Consider the following 17,923-nt stretch of genomic DNA (forward strand, 5'->3'; position numbering starts at 1 on the left):
TCATGGAAATTGCTATGAGAATAACAATGATGAGCAACAGTATTGAGGTCCCAGCATTGTTTCCCTTGAATTTATATAGTAATCAAGGTTTTACATCTTTTCGTTATGTCCTGAACTAGTGAACTCTCATTTTGATTAACTGTTGAAGTTATTTCTGTCATATTTCTGTAGTATATAATGTGGTTTTTAAACTCCATCTGGTATTGTTACTTTATTAGAAGATGTTGAAACTTGAAAGGTCTTATTAAACTTGGAAAGAGTTAGTAGTAGCTTCTTTTGGATATCTTCTAAATAGTATTTTCTTTTTCTTCAGTTACCTCTTTTTGGTAATCCATTTTTATTCCTGTTTGGTCAAATTTGTTGGTTCTTGGATAGTTAAATTAGACAGACGAATGCGTCCGAATTCTTCGTCCCTTTTATTTTTTTTGTTAATATATTTTTTCCCTATACAACCGCTTTTAAATCCCATATAAACCGCAGAGGACGTGCTATGGCTCTCTTTTTCCATTCCAATATTTCAACTCTTTTGCATTTTATCCAATTTTCCCTAGGAAATGGAAAAGTTCTGACGGGATTTGTGGTCGCAATGCAGAATCTTTATGTTTAGAAATTATATAAAAATAATTTAGGGTTTTACATGAATTGCATTCATATTTTTATATTATTTTAATAAATATTCAATTTGATCCAAATCCTTATCCGTATCCAAAAAAATAAAAAAAAATGGATATGATTTACCACTATCTGCTCCGTATCCGCTCTATTTTCACCGCGGCTCATACGCCCATACGGCCTATTGTGTAAACGCCAAAAAAGTGTTCTAAAAGGAGTTGAATTAGGGGTGTAAACGGTCAGATACGGATCGGATAGTGGTCTTACCATATCTGTATCCGTTATAATTTTTCGGATACGGATAGTGTCGGATACGGATCAGATATTACACGTTACGGATACAGATCAGATATTGGACGGATACATATATTTTTCATAATTAGCTTGTTGATTATAAAACATCTATTATATTATTAAAATATTAGTCATTAATTATGTCATAGTGTTATATTATTCATCAAAATATATATTATTTGTAATTTAATAAATTATTAGTACAATATGCAATTTAATAAATCAATTTAAGAACATATAGCACACTTATTGTGATTTAAAAGTGTAAATGGTTGGATACAGATAGTTAAAAGTTTTACCGTATCTTTATCCGTTATAATTTTTTGGATACAGATATGAATACGGATCGGGATAATTTAGATAACTTTTCAGATTCGGACCCGGACGGATCGGATAATATCCTATCCGTTTACACCCCTAAGTTGAATTCTTTTTCCGGTTCATTTAGGATTTTAAAAAGAACCGAATATTTTAGTTCTTTTGATGAAATCGAAATATCAATACAATGCATCTAATATATATCCATTATTTTTATATAATTTCTATAAATAAAAAATTCCGGGTGCAATAGACCAAGAGGAATAAATGGAAGTATCCATTTAGTGCATCTGGAGAGTAATCTAATTAACAACGCATGATGTCGATTGTCGTTCGTTATTACGTACGCAGGTCATGATGTGACCAGTTCAAAGAGTCTTGGAAATTAAGCCACCTCCATGAAATTAAATTCAGACTTCTTTGACCAATCCATGTAAGTGGAATGAAATCTTTGGATAAATGAATTTGAAATAAAAATAAAAATAAATTAATGGGTAAATTTCGCTGGAGGTCACTAAACTTTGTTATTTGTCACGAATTGGTCACTCAACTTTGATTTGTCCCTTTTGAGTCACTCAACTTTGTTATTTGTTCCAATCAAGTCACTCAACGTTTTCCATCCAAATTTTTAACGGAATATGCTAATTCCGTTAGTTTTTTGAATGGAATATGCTAATTCCGTTAAAATTTTGGAAGGAATGGGTATATTCCGTTAATTTTTTGGACGGAATAGGAATATTCCGTTAAAAATTTGGATGGAAAACGTTGAGTGACTTGATTGGGACAAATAACAAAGTTGAGTGACTCAAAAGGGACAAATCAAAATTGAGTGACCAATTCGTGACAAATAACAAAGTTTAGTGACCTCCAGCGAAATTTACCTTAAATTAATAGACAAAACTATCCGAAAAAAAGGAGGAAAAAACTTTGGATATTTTGAAACACACCCTTAGAAAAAAAATTAGATATCTTTTCCAATAGGTCCTTATCATGTTTACAGCGACAAAAGTTAACTCACTCGGTAACTCTACTTGAACCAATTTCTCAAAAATGAAGAAGTTAACTAAGTACTCTCTGGATGTTTTTGTTTTTGTTTTTGAGTTTTGACCAAGTCCACACAATATAATATCGTTTGTGCTGAAATCACCTGTGAATTAGTTAAGCCCAGTAATATTCCGGCCCCAAATGAAAAACCAATTTTTGCTGGACCCCAAGTCCCTAAGTAGAATTAATCAACAATTAATACACTTTCAAGTTTTCTGCTGTTATACTAAAAAATTATAGTCAGATTCATTTGATCTGAAAATTAACAATCATTCAGAACCTTTCATTCCACACCCACTGATAATTTTGTCACACATATAAATTATGTACAAAATATTCAAATAAATGAAAAACTCTTATTTAAACATGATTCACACTTATTTAAATATTTTCTACATAATTCGTACACATGGCATAACTTCATTGGTGAATGATCCTTGGGCCAAAAAGCACTAGACATAAATAATAATTACATATTGGTTCTTGTTCGCTTTGTATTTTAACAAACTATACCCAGTTTAATTATATTTTTAACTGAACAATTTACCTCAGCAAAGTTAATTAATAAGTTACAATTGAACTTAGATATAAAAAGGTTGAGCCCTAACACTGGGCATAAAGTAAAAAAAAAAATTAAAGAGGCCAAATTACCCCCTTTTTACATTATAGGATGAATGTCCTCATTTCTACATCAAAAATGAGATTTAAGTATTGGTTACATACCAAACAAAATTTGTGGATCAATAATATAGATGCTTACAAAGTAGAAAGACTAGGAAAAACTACAGAGATTAAGAAATAATAATAATAAAAAAAGATTTTACATAATTGGCAAAGCCAAAACTTATAACAAAGGAGTTGCGTGGTAACAGTAACTAAGGAAAAAACTGTTCTAACATCTCTGTATCTGTACATCACTTCTCTAGCCTAAACAATGTATGCACAAAAGCAAGTCATATGTACCCCCTTGAAACAAATGAAAACAATACACTGCTTCCATGTTCCATCTCGGAACATTGTGAAATTTGAAATTCTCAAAACAAAAACAATACAAGTATTAACAAGTGAGACAAAGAACTAATATCTCATACTTTCTGCTGCCCAGTTTTTTATTACCACTGAAAACAAGCTCACCTCTCTTAACTGTGTATATGTTCCTGTACAATCATTGTAATGGTACATAAAATATATTCAACAGCATTCTGGCCTTGTTTAACAGTTTTGAATTAAAATATAAAATTAGGTAATAAAGCTCGCCCTTACTGAGCAAACTTTCCTATGATGAGTTCTTTTCTGGAGTTGCATTAACTTTTCCTTTCATCAGCTTCTCAGCTGTCGGCCCCATCTCATGTATAAATTTCACCGATTCTGAGAGTCTATTTAGAAGATTTATCAGAGCTATTACTTCATTCCTTTGTAGTTGCAGCTGTATATACATCAGCAAAATTGATTTCGTCAAGTGCAAGATTAACAGGTGGGATCTTGCAGTCATTATGTTTCTATGAAAAAAAAAGTGTGATTTCTGTCTTGATCGATTGATCAATATTTCGTGTTTACTCTAAATTCACTGAAAATACACAAAAAAATATTAGAAAAAGTAAAGTGTTGATATTGCGTACCGGTTGATTCAAACTGTTGTTACCATTGTCTGAAAAGAGAATTTTCAAAGCAGTGCCAAGGCCAAGAACCTGAAGCTTTCCCCAGAGCCGGCATTTCTCACAACCCACACAGTCCATTATTGCACTGTTTTTAACAAAGTAACAATAATGCAATTACTGAATAATTAAAATTCTCATACCAAATCCAATGTTACAGAAAGATACAAATATGCATTCAAACATAAAAACAACACAATAAAATTATGTTATAAAGCATTGTGGTTTCCTTGCAAATACTCCAGATTCAGGCTTGCAGTGTCAGGTAGCATCTCGGAACCGGGGCTAGGTGCAGATACAATTTTCACTTTTTTCATTCTATTTAGAGTGAGGCTATGGTATTATGCATAGCGCAGATTAGTCCATACTACGGATCAATATTTCGTTTTTAAAGTTCAAGTAGTCGATCTGAATCGTTCAAAGTGATTTCCATATGAAAATGTACCATTCAAAGTGATTTCCATATGAAAATGTACTTGCAAACTAAATCTTCTATTATTTAGATATTTTTACTACCTTTTTAGATTGGTAGAAAAATCCACTACTTTTGAACAGTCTAGAATGGAGATATTGATCTACAAGTACATTTGGAAAAAATAGCAAAAAAATTCTTAAAAAATGAAAAATTTGATCTACAAGTACATTTTGCATATGGATATCATGTTGAACAGTTCGGATCGATTGTTTGCACTTTATAAATGGAGACATTGATCCGTAGTACAGATCAATCTGCGCTATGCATAGTATCATAGCCTCACTCTTCTATTTTATATACTAAATGCTGCTCATGATCAATACTGGTGTGTACCACTATCATCTGGTACATCATCTATGCATACCTGATATTTCTGAACTGCTTTTGAATGTGCAGCATGAGCTCAGACCCCTTCTTGCCTTTCCAAAGCTTGGCTTCATCAAATGGTTTCGGGCAAGCAGCTCTTATTTCTGGATTGAATACCAGTTGCCGTGCCAGTGATTGTGTTATGAAATCCTCTTGAGAGTTTCCTGTGTTATACTCTGCTTGCTCCAGATAATCAGCTGCCTGACAATGCAAAAATGAAAGGATATAACTAAGTCTAAAAAAAAGAAACTATAAATAAAAAATTATGAAATTCTGGAATAACTGAAGATCACCTTCGTTATGGCCCGAAGAACAAAGAGAAAAGTGAAGTATAAATTCTGGACCCGATCTGGGTATTTCATTACACGATCATATAGCAACTCAAGGTTATGTCCCCACTGAAAAAAATAAGAAACAAAAAAGGCCGTAAATTACTAGATTAATATAGAGCTATACATAATTAAAATGGTTACGGTAATATCTGAGAATTACTAATTGAACATACTGTATACCCGCTCTGCAGATGTACATGTTTAACTATTGTTACAAACAATTCTCGTTTTTTTGTACCTTTGTTTCTTTGTCCTCAATTTACCCCCTTTTTAATAATGCAAGGAAATGTAAGGCTGAATTTGCAAAATTGATAGTCAATCGGAACAATTAAGGAAAATGTACCAGTCAAATTCAGGACTGTGATCTAGTATTACGACCAATTAATTTTTCTCTAACAAGTGATAAATATACTAGGAAATCAAGCCAACCGACTGTGTAGCTTTGTCAATAAGATAATCAGAAGCAATGTGCACAGTAATTGAGGAATGTAGCCCTGATATTAACTTGTATAGCACTTTCTGCTCTGAACAAAGCTCCTCTGAAGGATCTGGCGACAATTAGAGATCATAATGATTAAAAAAAAGAATGTACTAAAAATGAAAAGTGAGAATTTAGAAGTAAGGAGTCGAAGTTGTGCTCACATTTGGGGCAATTTTCTTTATAAATTGCATCCCATATTCGCCGCGTCGAAGTACCGGAATATCCAGTGTATCGTTCTGGGTTTAATTGGAGGTTCACATATGTCATCTCAGCTGAAAAAAAAAATTCATAATTACTTTCATGGATTAAAACCACATGATTAATTTGTAATCAAGCACCCAAAATGAACCATAAAATAATGAATGCAAATCCAACTTATTGCACTAACCGTTATCGGTCTCATCATCATATGTCCACGGGTTATCGACCTCCATCCAACCATTGAAGGTGTTACTATCTAGTGTTCTATCCACGGCAGCCTGTGTCTTCCCCTCTTGGCACATCATATCATCTGCCGAGAGGGCCCTCAACGGCTTCTTGAATGCCTCTGGAAATTCATTATCAGGGCATTCACACACCGAGCAGTCCCTGAGATGGCACATGCCATCATCCGGCCAGAATGGGCAGTCGCACCACAGTTTAACCTAGTAAAGTTTTTTATATTATACCATACAAACTCTCAATTTTTACACATTTTTTGTTGAGAGAGCTCTCATTGTGTATCAATTTAGTATGGGAACGGACAAAAATGGAGAGTAAAGCTGAAACCAATTTGTACCAGTACAACTATCGAAACTGATGAGTTACCAAATGTATGTGGTATGGTATATCACCTTGAAATATCTGAAAAATGGAGATTTAACAAGTTCTTGAAGAATTCCATGCAAGACTTCCTTATTTATATGATTGACAGTCTCATAATCGCAACAACAATCCTCCACCATACCAGAGTACTTCCTTGCATCCTAATTCAGAAAATAAGCATGAAAAATTTAGATGAATTGTTGTTAATTCGTGCATTACTTGACAAAATTCGTACTTAATCTGGAAAAGAAGGTTTCACACTTTCACCCACGGGGAATTTACAGCTGTTGCTCGATATCCAAAGCTTCGGGAAGCTTCTAGAACTGACAGCTGTCGCCAAGAGAAGCGCTAACACTGCACCGACAACCGCCGTCAGGCGACATCTACGACTCTGCGGCGTCTTCTCCCTGCCTTCTCCTCCGGCGCCGGGACCACCACCAACCTTACTACTATTCTTCTCCATAGTATATAGTACTATCCGATCGTGTCTTAGATCAAGAAGTTAAATGAGATTGGTTACATATTAGGAGTTTGAACTGGGAATGAGGTATAAAATGAGAGCCTTGATCGAATTAAAACTTAAAACTGTGGGATGTTGTAGCTTGTGTTAGAGAAAGGTGATTTTGTGTGCTGTGGGAGGAACGCATGGAATGGCGGTACCGAACAGACTCCGGTTCCTCTGAGGTAACTCAAATTTAATCATGAATCTGGACCGTCCGATCAGAATTCTGGTCAATTCAGCCTGAGGAGGAATGCATGGGATCTTTTGAAAATTCGTGCCAAAGTATATCGAACCCGAGCCGAGGCAAGACGCCATTTATTAATTAATTAGTTAAGTTAGTGAATTTTTTAATTAATTACGAAACTGTGAGCGAATTAACGCTGATTGCTGGATTTGAGAGGGAGTTGCAATGTAAAATAATCAAATCCATGTGTGTTTAGTTTAATTCTGTGGTTTCAAGTTCTGCGGTTTTAGTCAAAAATATTTGCAAATTAAAAAGGATGATCTTTCAAACATATTAAGATTAGTCAAAAAAAAAAAAAAATGTAAAAGTTGGTTTCGTAGGAGATTTTGATATGTTGTCATGTTGATCAACCATTCCGTCATGAAAAGATGCAATTTCAACCATTCACATTTTGGCCGAAAATGTTAGCACTAGCACATTAACAAAAAAGTCTTAATTTAGTGTCAATAATAATTCAATGTATTATTTATACGTTTATACAACACATGCAATTAATTTTTTCTTTTACAAATTACGAATAGATACTAAAAATTAACTTGATATATATTACTAATAAAACGTTTTAGTCACACATTACGAATCAAGTTGTCTTATAATATTTCTTGGCGTTTTAAAGTTATTTACTTTATACCATGTTTATTTGCTTGAAGAATCTAAAATGAAAGAAAATATAAGACACGGCATCGATTAGTTAAGTATTATTCTCTCTCTACGTATCTATTCATGATATATTAAACATTTATTTCTCGAGCTTACAGTAACGACTGTGAATAATTATATATGTTCATGGGTAGCGGATATATAGTCGAAATATATTAGTAATGGACATTTTTCTAAAAATCATTTCCGGTAGGATATATATATTCAAATCGTACTTGTCAGGAAATGTGAATCTTGATCCTATTTTTTAAACACTTGATTCGATTTGTCTCATATTGATCGGATTGCCGTATAATATCATAAAAAAATGCAGTGCATACATAAATTCAATTTTGATAACATGATATATCTATATTTTTTTAATTTAGATTTACAAAAAAGATAACTCATGCGACTATCTCTTAATTTTTTTATCTCTCGAGAATAAACATGTAAATGCTTTAAAGTTATATATATATATATATATATATGAGGAGGGATCCACTTACAACAATTTTGAGTTACAACATCTTACACTATTTCTAAACCATTGGATCTATTATAATCAAATGGCCCAGATCAATTTACAAATTTCGCTGGCGCTATCTCGGAACTGGACTGTCCAGTTGTCAATTCCCCCGCTATATTTTTTTTATGCGAACTGTATTTCCCCTTTCTCTCTCCAACGCAATTTGAAAATACTCTCTCCGACGCGAACTGGATGACGCAATTTGAAAACCTTGGTGTAATCTATCCGACACGATTTGGATTCCAACCCTTCGCTCTCTCTCTCTGACCTCACGCTATCTAGTAGAAATTTCGCAGGTAGTATACTTAATAAATTCCTTCTATTGATGACAGACGCAAGAAACATCTATTCTCCTAAAATTGCATCTTGATTGACTGTATTGCTTTTAATAGATTTTGTATGAATACTAAAGTGAATGCTAAAGTTAATATATTTTGTTATATTATTATTGTTGTACTTGTGTTGTTATTCTAATTTACTGATTTGAGCATGACTTCTTTTGTTGTGATTCTATTTTTCTGATTTCAGCTTTTGAAAATACAAAAACTGGTACACAGAAAAAACAAAAATCAGACATCAGTTAGAATCATAAATTAAAAGGGCATCTAGAGATCAAATTTAGTGAAAATATTTCACAAGGTAATAGAAGACATTGCCATGAGTACATAGAAACAAGTTTCACATTTTTTGAATTTTTTTACAATTTTTGGTGAAGGTTCAAAGTTCAGCTTTTGAAAATACAAAAACTGATACGCAAAAAAAACGAAAATCAGACATCAATTAGAAACATAAATTAAAAGGACATCTAGAGATCAAATTTAGTGAAACTGTTTCACAAGCTAATAGAGGACATCGCCATGAGTACATAGAAACAAGTTTCACATTTTTTGGATTTTTCTACAATTTTTTGTGAAGATTCAAAGTTCAGCTTTTGAAAATACAAAAACTGGTACACATGCAGAAAAAACGAAAATCAGACATCAGTTAGAAACATAAATTAAAAGGGCATCTAGAGATCAAATTTAGTGAAACTGTTTTACCAGCTAATAGAGGACTTCCCCATGAGTACATAGAAACAAGTTTCACATTTTTTGAATTTTTCTACAATTTTTGGTGAAGATTCAAATATCAGCTTTTGGAAATACAAAAACTGATACGCAGAACAAACCAAAATCAGACATCAGTTAGAAACATAAATTAAAAGGGTATATAAAGATCAAATTTACTTCCATTCATCAACACCACACATCACACCACAAATTTACTTCCATTTAACAACTTCATATTGAAAAATTACATCTCAAAAGAATCCATATCCTAAAAAGTAATAAGCTTAATTACAACATCTAAGCATAACAAAAAAAATATAACACAAAAAAATAACAACACAATAGAAACATCACAAGTTGTCATATAAACAATTTTACATAAGAACTATACAAAAAACTTTAGTTGTCATATAAACATCACAAGTTGTTAGCCTTTATGTGATTCTTCTATATCATCAGCATTCAAATTCATCATCTCATCCCTCAAATATGTTGGCATATTTCTACATCTCCAAAAAATAACTTAACAGTGGCTGTCAAGGAAAATTTATATCATGGTCCCTCTCAAGAACCCTAGATCCATAGCTCTAGACCGCGTGCATACGAGCAAGTGTACATGAGACGCAACGCTGACTCCTCCCTCTGATCATCATACATTATCCAATCCAACTCGCAAGCCACTTTTCTTTTCCGAAGAACATCTCTTGTCATAATTTTTTCTTTTAAGAGGGTGTATCTGACAATTCGCACGGTTGGTGCTTTGGCCTGCCACACTTCTCTAAAATTGCAAGTAATCCTTCCTCCTGTGAGCATTTTATAGATTGATTTAGAGGTGTAATTACCCGAACTCACAAGAGATAAGTTTCAACAGTGTTAAAAAGCAGTAACAAAGTCATCCCCTCTACTAGGGTTTCCAAATCGGATTGGTACATAGTCATAATAATTAACGAATTACCGATATATTGGTATTATTCAGAACTACCATTAGGTAAAATTAAAGTATGCACTACTTGAATTGTGCAACTATGATAATAAAATTTATATTTGGAGCACTGTATATTTAGGTATCAACTCATCATTCTTGTTACTTTGCATTTCTTTCAATTATTGCTAGTTGCATTTCTTCCAATAAGCTGTTTTTCTGCAATTTGCTTACCATTGTTGTTACAGAACCAAAGAAACCATATTTTCTATCTTATTATGCATTTTAATCCAAAATTTTCTTCTTTACCCTTTTCTTCTCATTTCTTTTGCAAAAATTCAGCTATCAAAACTCAATTGTAAATTGAGTTCATTACATCCTACATGAACAAATATATAAAATGTGCATGCTCAAATCACCACAAGTATGTGAAATTTTCAACAATTGATGCCAAATATTACCACATAAAATTAAACAACAAAGTTACTCGAAAAGACCAATACCTTATCAACAACGGTTTGGAGCAAATAAAGGTTCTTTTGTTCCAGCATAGAAATTTCCAACCGAAGTGCGTTTGACACCTCCGACGGCAGAGAGACAGATGAGGCGCGGAGGCAAGAGAAAAGTAAGCGGAGGAGAGGCGAGGTCGTGGAAGAGAGAGGAGGGTTCGGTGCGGTGCCGAGAGAGGAGAGGCGAGGTCGTGGAGGAGAGGATTGGGTCGGGGTGGAGAGGACAGGGCGCACCGTCTAGGTTTTCGCTACTTGGGAGTTTTCGCGAGAGAGAGGGGTCCGGAGTTTCATTAACTGGATGCCTCCATTAGAGTGAGGTTTGGGGACGTGTCCAGACCATAGAGAGATGAATTTCAGCGACAAATTTTCATAGATGTGCACCATTTTTAAAGCAGATCCAAAGGTCAATAAATAGTGTCAAAATTTTGTAACTCAGAATTGTTGTAACTCGATCCCTCCTCTATATATATATATATATATATATATATTTTGTTGATCATATAGCCTAGCATGATACTACACTTTATTTTCTAAATGCAGTAGTTTATTTAATAGTACTCGTGCGATCCATGAAAAAACAAGTTGAGACGAATCTGCCATTTTTTTTTTCCTTTTACACCCGTTATGTTTTTAATGTATAATCTTATAAGTTTTTGATTCACTATTATCAAATCGAAAATCAATTTTTAATGACCTTCTTATTTTTATTTTATTTTTCTCGCATATGGTTATCTCCGCCAACTCTAGTTATATATATATATATAAATGGGATCAGTAAAAAACAGTAAAAAAATTTCAAAATTTCTGTTTTGCTGTGAACAGTAAAAAAACAGTAAAATTTTCTGGACCATCGGATCAGCAATTTTAAAAAATGCTTAATAATTAATAAAAAATTCCAAAAAATGTAAAATTTGGTCTCCAAGCACATTTCAATATGGAGATCACATCTAACGTTCGGATCGGTCGTTTGGATTTTCAAAATAAAAATATAGCGGCATGGAGCACCAACTTATTTTACTCCATGGAGTAGCGTAGCCCATCCCATATATATATATAGAGGAGGGATCAAGTTACTGTTACACTTAGGGACACCTCTAATTGCTCAAAAACTGAAATTAAATTGCAATTGAAAGTAAATAGATGAGTTAAGAGAAATTTGACACGCGGGATGTTAACGGAGTTCGGCAAAACAAAGGCCTACGTCTCTGGGACTTCGCAACCTTGAGTGGTGCGCCTTTCTATTACCCAATATGAAAGGATTACAACTTGTGAACCGTTGAGCCCTTACACACCAAGCGGGAAGTCAAACGGCCAACTCAAAAAGATGAGAACAAGGTCTCTTAGTTCAAGCTACTCAAAAGAAACACTCAATAGATCACTCTAACCTAATCTAAGTTGAGATTAGTGAAGTGAGTTTGAGGTTGTTTGAGGGATTTTAAAGTTTCAAGCTCTCACAACAATGGAGTAGGCTAAGCTCTCAGAAAATTGCTTTTAAAATGATTAGGGTCGGCTGAGATGGTTTTGGAAGAAATTCCAATCACCTATTTATAGTGTCAGCTCAAAAATGAGCTGTTTGACAAAAAACATTACCAACGTTTTAGTTCAAAGTGCGATTTAGGGTTTTAATTTTCTGACAGCTCAGCAAAACGTTATAACGTTTGTAAAACGTTATGTAACGTTTTAGCCTGTAAAAACTTGATCAAAATGGACATTCTTTGAAGCTTAATTTTAATTAAAACGTTACAACGTTTTGTATAAACGTTGCAACGTTTAAATTTGAATTTTAAACGTTGGGACAGCTGTACTTAATATTCTGACATCTATAAAAACATTACAACGTTTTAAGTTGTTACTGTACAGCTGTGCTTCAGCAATTCTGTAGCTATTAAAACGTTACAACGTTTATATATCGTTATGACGTTTTTAAATCGTCACAACGTTTATTAAACGTTATAGCGTTGTAACTTGTTTTTTACTTTGATCAGTTTGTTACTTCTGACAAATATAAAACGTTACAACGTTTTGAAAACGTTACCAACGTTTTATCCCTGTTTAGACAGCCTCACACACACTTTACCAAATTTCTAATCTTACAATTTGTATTCTTGATAAGTGTCTTCATGACTTCTTCAGTCCAAGTATTCCACAATGCAGTTTCATTTGACTTGAACCTATATATCTTTCAAAAATAGAACACATCGTAAAATTCAATAATTGTATGTTTTTGCAAATTAGTCAAATAAACGAAAAAAATTATTGCTCAACCAACAGTTACAACAAAGTTACAACCATAGTGACAAATGAATTATTCGGGTTCGGTTCGGTTCGGCGAGATCAAAAATTTGTGATTCGTGTATAATTTGGGTATAATTCGGGAATGATTCGGAATTATCCGGACCAGAAATCTCAGTCCTGCAAGGGAGCAAAAAAATATAAAACCAAAAAAATAATTGTTCTTGGAAAAATTCAGGAAAAATTCGTGAATAATTCGTGAATAATTCGTAAAATTCGGGAAAAGTTCGTAAAATTCGGGAATTATTCGGATTTAATTCGGTCAAAGTTTGGTCAACCGAATAATTCGGTGTTCGGTTCGGCATCACCCCAAAAAAGAATTAAACGGGTATAATTCGGGTACCTTGTCACTATGGTTACAACATCTAGTTTTTTCATTTTCAAAGTTCAAATCGTCATCCAAACCGTTAGATATTAAATCTATATTAAAATGTGCTTGGAGACCAAATTTTACATTTTTTGAAATTTTTTTGCTATTCATTAAGATGGGTACAAAATCGTTATTTTTATTAAAATTCTGCACCATTAAAAAACAGCGATTTTGTACCCATCTTAATAAATAGTAAAAAAATTTCAAAAAATGTAAAATTTGGTCTACAAGCACATTTTAATATAGATTGAATATCTAACGGTTTGGATCGACTATTTGGACTTTGAAAATGAAAAAAATAAATGTTGTGACTTTGTTGTAACTTTCAAGTGATGTAACTTGATCCCTCCTCTATATATACACACACACACACACATATATAGAGGCATTTTTCAAACAAATCTGGACCATAAAAAAAAATTTCAATAAATTTAAAAAGATAGTAATTTTTTTTCAAAAAATGTAAAATTTGGTCTCCAAACACATATTAATATGGAGAACAAGATGAACGGTTTTGATCGGTTATTTGAACCAATGTACAAAAATGCATATGCATTACATTGTATGATAGCCTTACTTATATATACATATATATGATCAAAGTAAATCTCTATTGGTTTAAAATAATGAATATATATGCTGCAAGGAATGCAGTCTCAATTAAATTAAAATCATGAGACTTAGAAATAAAATGAGGGGCGATTTTGCAAGAAGTCGAAGTTCAAAATTATGCGGGTGAGCCAAATTTAACATTATATTTTACTTCTTAGCAATGATTAATCTCAATTTTATTGCGATTAATCTTTATATGGGAAGGTAATAGAAATATTAAAATTTTGAACAATAAACATATATTTTTGAAGCTCGAAAAAATCTAATTGAGGAAGAGTACACGGATCGATAACATTATTTTAGTGAATATATATCCAATTTGATTTTGACAAAAGATCGATAACATTATTTTTTTTTCATGAAATACGACTTTGTTTACATAAACATTGTAACGATACATTTGGAATAATTTTCCTTCCTTGTTTTCTTCTATTTCTATATTTTTATTTTTTGAAAAGTTGGTAGTTTGAGTATAAAAGAGAGATATTAAGAGAGGAGAGTTCCGATACTATAATTTGACGTCACAAGTTATTATAATTTTCTTGATTAGTATTTTAAAACTAAAAAATAAAAAAAATCAAATAATTAGTCTTATTAGTTTTCACATGATAATATTTTTGGTAAACTTTCATAATTTTAGAGTTCGTTTCCTACGAAATCAATTATATATTAAAAAACAAATTAAGTTAATTGTAGTTAATATTTTTTGTGTGCACATCATCAGGCTTTTGATCTTGTAGAAAGCGGACTTCAAAAACTATGAAAATTTTCAGGACATCATCTATGAAATATATAAGATTAAATACAAAAAAGGGTCGTGAGAACTTGTCATCACATTGAAACCTCATATTTATAAAAAAAAAAAAAAAAAAAACCATCGTCATTTCCCAAAAAATGTTAATTTATTTTTAATTTTTTAAAGTACTTGTATCATCTTGTTGACTACTACAAGCTCTAGATATTCATAGAACGATACGAAACACACATAAAATTCGGCCGTCCCCAGTAAACATTAGGCCGCATTAGCATTTCTGTTATTTATTTATCTCTTCTTTTCTTATCACATTTAATCATATTAAAATTAAATAGAAACTATTGAGTTCTATTTATAATATTAAATTGAACTTGAACTCAATGAATATATTTTTTTATATATTTATTGAAAACGAGTCACTATTTTCGTATCACTTAATTTAATAATTTTTGTTAATAAAAAATTTCCATCACCAAGTCAAATCCCGGCCATTTTTATTAATACCCAAAAAAAAAAACATTTTTACAATAATAACCTGACAATTTTTTTTTTTTTAAATCTGACCAGACCGCCGGTAATTGGGGCGGTCCGATTCCATACCAGACCGCCAGGACCCTGGGCGGTCCAGTAGGGACCAGACCGCCGGTAATTGGGGCGGTCCACTATGCTGCCAGATACCCGACCCGTTAGCCCCCCCTCCCCTTCTTCCTTTCTCTGTTTACCGAACCAGAACGAAAAAAAAAAAGAAAAGCGCAGCGCCGCGCCCCCCACCCCGCCCAGCTCCGCCACGCCCGCCCAGCTCCGCCACGCCCGCCGCTCGGCTCCGCCAGGTGCACTCTCTCTCTCTGCTGCCCCTCTCTCTCTCTTCTGCCTCTCTCTCTCCCTCTCTCTCTCTTTCTGCCTCACTCTCCCTCTCTCTCTCTCTAACCAATTTTGAATATTTTTGCCCCTCTCTCTCTCGTAGGGGTGTCTTTGTGGTACATTGATCGTGATTTGGTGCTTTTGGGAAGGTTTGGAGGCGAAGCGAAGGATCTCGAAACCGACCGCAACCCGCTGACTCGTTGTGTGTTCAAGCTATCTCAGGTAATTATCTAAATCAAAACTCGTTATGAATTGGTTGTTCCGAATTGCTTGTGACCTTCCCGGGTTGTTGATTTTCCCGGAAGGCGACCCGATTAGGGTTTAGGGTTTGGGTTAATTGGTTAAATTTGTAAATGAATTGTGTTAATTGGTTGGTTTTGTAAATTAATCGGTTGAATCTGTAAATTAATTGGTTTAGTTCGTAAGATTGTTGTTGGTTGAATTTGTATGGAATTGGGGCCATGACTTTGTTGTTGGGCTATATTTGAATAAAATTAGTTGGATATCGGCTTTAGAATTGTAAAATTGTGGTCGAATTTGTCGAATTGGTTAAAATTTGGGTTATTAATAAAAATTTATGGTTAGGGTTTACGGATAAAAACTCAAATTGATAGTTTAGGGTTTTAAGAACAAAATTGATAATTTTTAAGAATTTGTAAGAATTGATTAGGAATTATAAGTCATAACTCTGTTAAATTGTATGTTTATGGAAGCTTCTCCTTTAATAACTATTTATGTATCTATTATTCTATTTATGCACTTGTAATTGGTTATACTTATAATTTTAAGCCTTATATATCTGATATGAGGACCCTACTATTTGTAGCTTGGATTGACCACTTAAATACAAATATTAATATATTATATCATTTAATATAATGGTTCCGAATATTCTTAGGAAAATCATAATTTTTTTTTATATTATGCAACATTGTTGTTTGAATTTAGAAATTTAAAAATTGTAAGTATGTTATTTAGTTAATTATTTTTTAAATATTTCTTTTAATTATTTGTAAAAATTGTAAATATTTCTTTTAATTAATTTTTAAATATTTATTTTAATTATTTTTAAAATATTTATTTTAATTATTTTTAAAATATTTATGTCAATTATTTTTTAAATATTTTGTAATTATTTTCTAATTAGTCGTTGATTACTGTACAGTTAGTATTTAATTACGCACATAATTAGCCTTCCTAATCAATTACTGTACAGTTAGTATTTAATTACGCACATAATTAGCCTTCCTAATCAATTGTTGTCACTTGAAACCCTAGTTATAATGGCACCCAAAGTTGGAAAAAATAGAGGAAGAACTGAAACCGAACGCGAAGCAAAAAGAGCACTCATTAATAATTTTTGGACGGCTGAAGCCTACGCGATGCGGAATTTGGAAAGATTGTTTTCACCCAAAAATAATGAAGAATTTCTGAGCACTCTTGATTCATCAATTAGAAAAATGCTGATGGAAGGCTGGGTGGACAGGGTCCCTCCACCTGGATGGGGACAGTGCTGCTTATGTGAGCTGAAGGGAGATATGGTGGATATGTTCTTCTGTTATAAATGTGGCAAAGCTGTTCATCCCAATTGCATGGACCTGCATGCAGATCTGCTGAATGACGCTCGTCTCACTACGTGGGAGTGTCCTGCGTGCGTGCGTCGGGGTGAGGAAAAAAAGGGAGCAAGCTCCTCGTCTCGTAAGGCTTAGACCCCAATTGTATGTTGTTGTAGTATTTTATGTTTTAACTGTAACGGTTTGTATAATTGCTATTTGAACTGGTTGTTGCTGTATTAATTTTATGTTACCTTATTCTATGGACTCGACGGTTCTGTATTATTTAGTAATGTATATGGATTTTATGAATTTTAAATTCCTGGTATTTTAGTTGAACATGAGCTGCATTATTTTTGAATATGCTAGAAATAAGTGTATGTGTATGTGTATATTATACATATAGTTCACCAAACAAATAAAAATAAAAATAAAAATCAAAGTTATAAAAATTTACGATATCACTTCGTAAATATATCAAATATTTTATCTTTTGGCATACACATACACATATACATAATATTTTATTTTTTGAACTGTTTAATTTTTTTTTTTTAAATGTAGTATGCCTAAATCTAGACGGTGGGGACTACGGCCTACGCCTGGAGCGGGTCCGGGTGGAGCGGGCCCGTCGTCTGATGAGGATGTGGCTGGAGATGGAGCAGGATTTGAGCATCCGACTGGAGCGGGTCAGTCGTCTGAGGCC

The 17,923-nt window shown here is 33.0% G+C and overlaps 1 protein-coding gene across 3 annotated transcripts; it reads right to left on the bottom strand.

The window, feature by feature from the left end:
• Window positions 1-2,935: 2,935 nt before the first annotated feature.
• On the bottom strand, window positions 2,936-6,976 carry LOC144566918 (endoplasmic reticulum oxidoreductin-2-like). 3 transcript variants are annotated; one of them, XM_078316962.1, is made up of 9 exons: window positions 6,641-6,976; window positions 6,411-6,542; window positions 5,966-6,221; window positions 5,739-5,849; window positions 5,526-5,644; window positions 5,058-5,162; window positions 4,763-4,965; window positions 3,888-4,011; window positions 2,936-3,694 (listed from the first exon to the last, which is right to left on the bottom strand). In XM_078316962.1, exons 1-9 carry the CDS (start codon window positions 6,842-6,844, stop codon window positions 3,545-3,547), a joined length of 1,404 nt encoding a protein of 467 aa, XP_078173088.1. In that variant the 5' UTR covers window positions 6,845-6,976; the 3' UTR covers window positions 2,936-3,544. The 3 variants fall into 3 exon arrangements, with proteins under 3 accessions (XP_078173088.1, XP_078173089.1, XP_078173090.1); XM_078316963.1 differs by having other exon boundaries at window positions 2,937-3,694; window positions 6,653-6,976; XM_078316964.1 differs by lacking the exon at window positions 6,641-6,976 and adding an exon at window positions 6,617-6,636 and having other exon boundaries at window positions 2,937-3,694.
• Window positions 6,977-17,923: the final 10,947 nt, after the last annotated feature.

Source organism: Carex rostrata, chromosome 15, assembly GCF_964058835.1.
Source record: "Carex rostrata chromosome 15, lpCarRost1.2, whole genome shotgun sequence".
Classification (NCBI taxonomy): domain Eukaryota; kingdom Viridiplantae; phylum Streptophyta; class Magnoliopsida; order Poales; family Cyperaceae; genus Carex; species Carex rostrata.

Coding starts and splice junctions, on each gene's coding strand:
- LOC144566918 (XM_078316962.1), bottom strand. CDS start 6,844: ATGGAGAAGAATAGTAGTAAGGTTGGTGGTGGTCCCGGCGCCGGAGGA. Junction 5,163..5,525: donor TTGACAAAGCTACACAGTCG/GTTGGCTTGATT, acceptor TATTTTTTTCAG/TGGGGACATAACCTTGAGTT. Junction 4,012..4,762: donor AAGCAGTTCAGAAATATCAG/GTATGCATAGAT, acceptor TGTTAAAAACAG/TGCAATAATGGACTGTGTGG.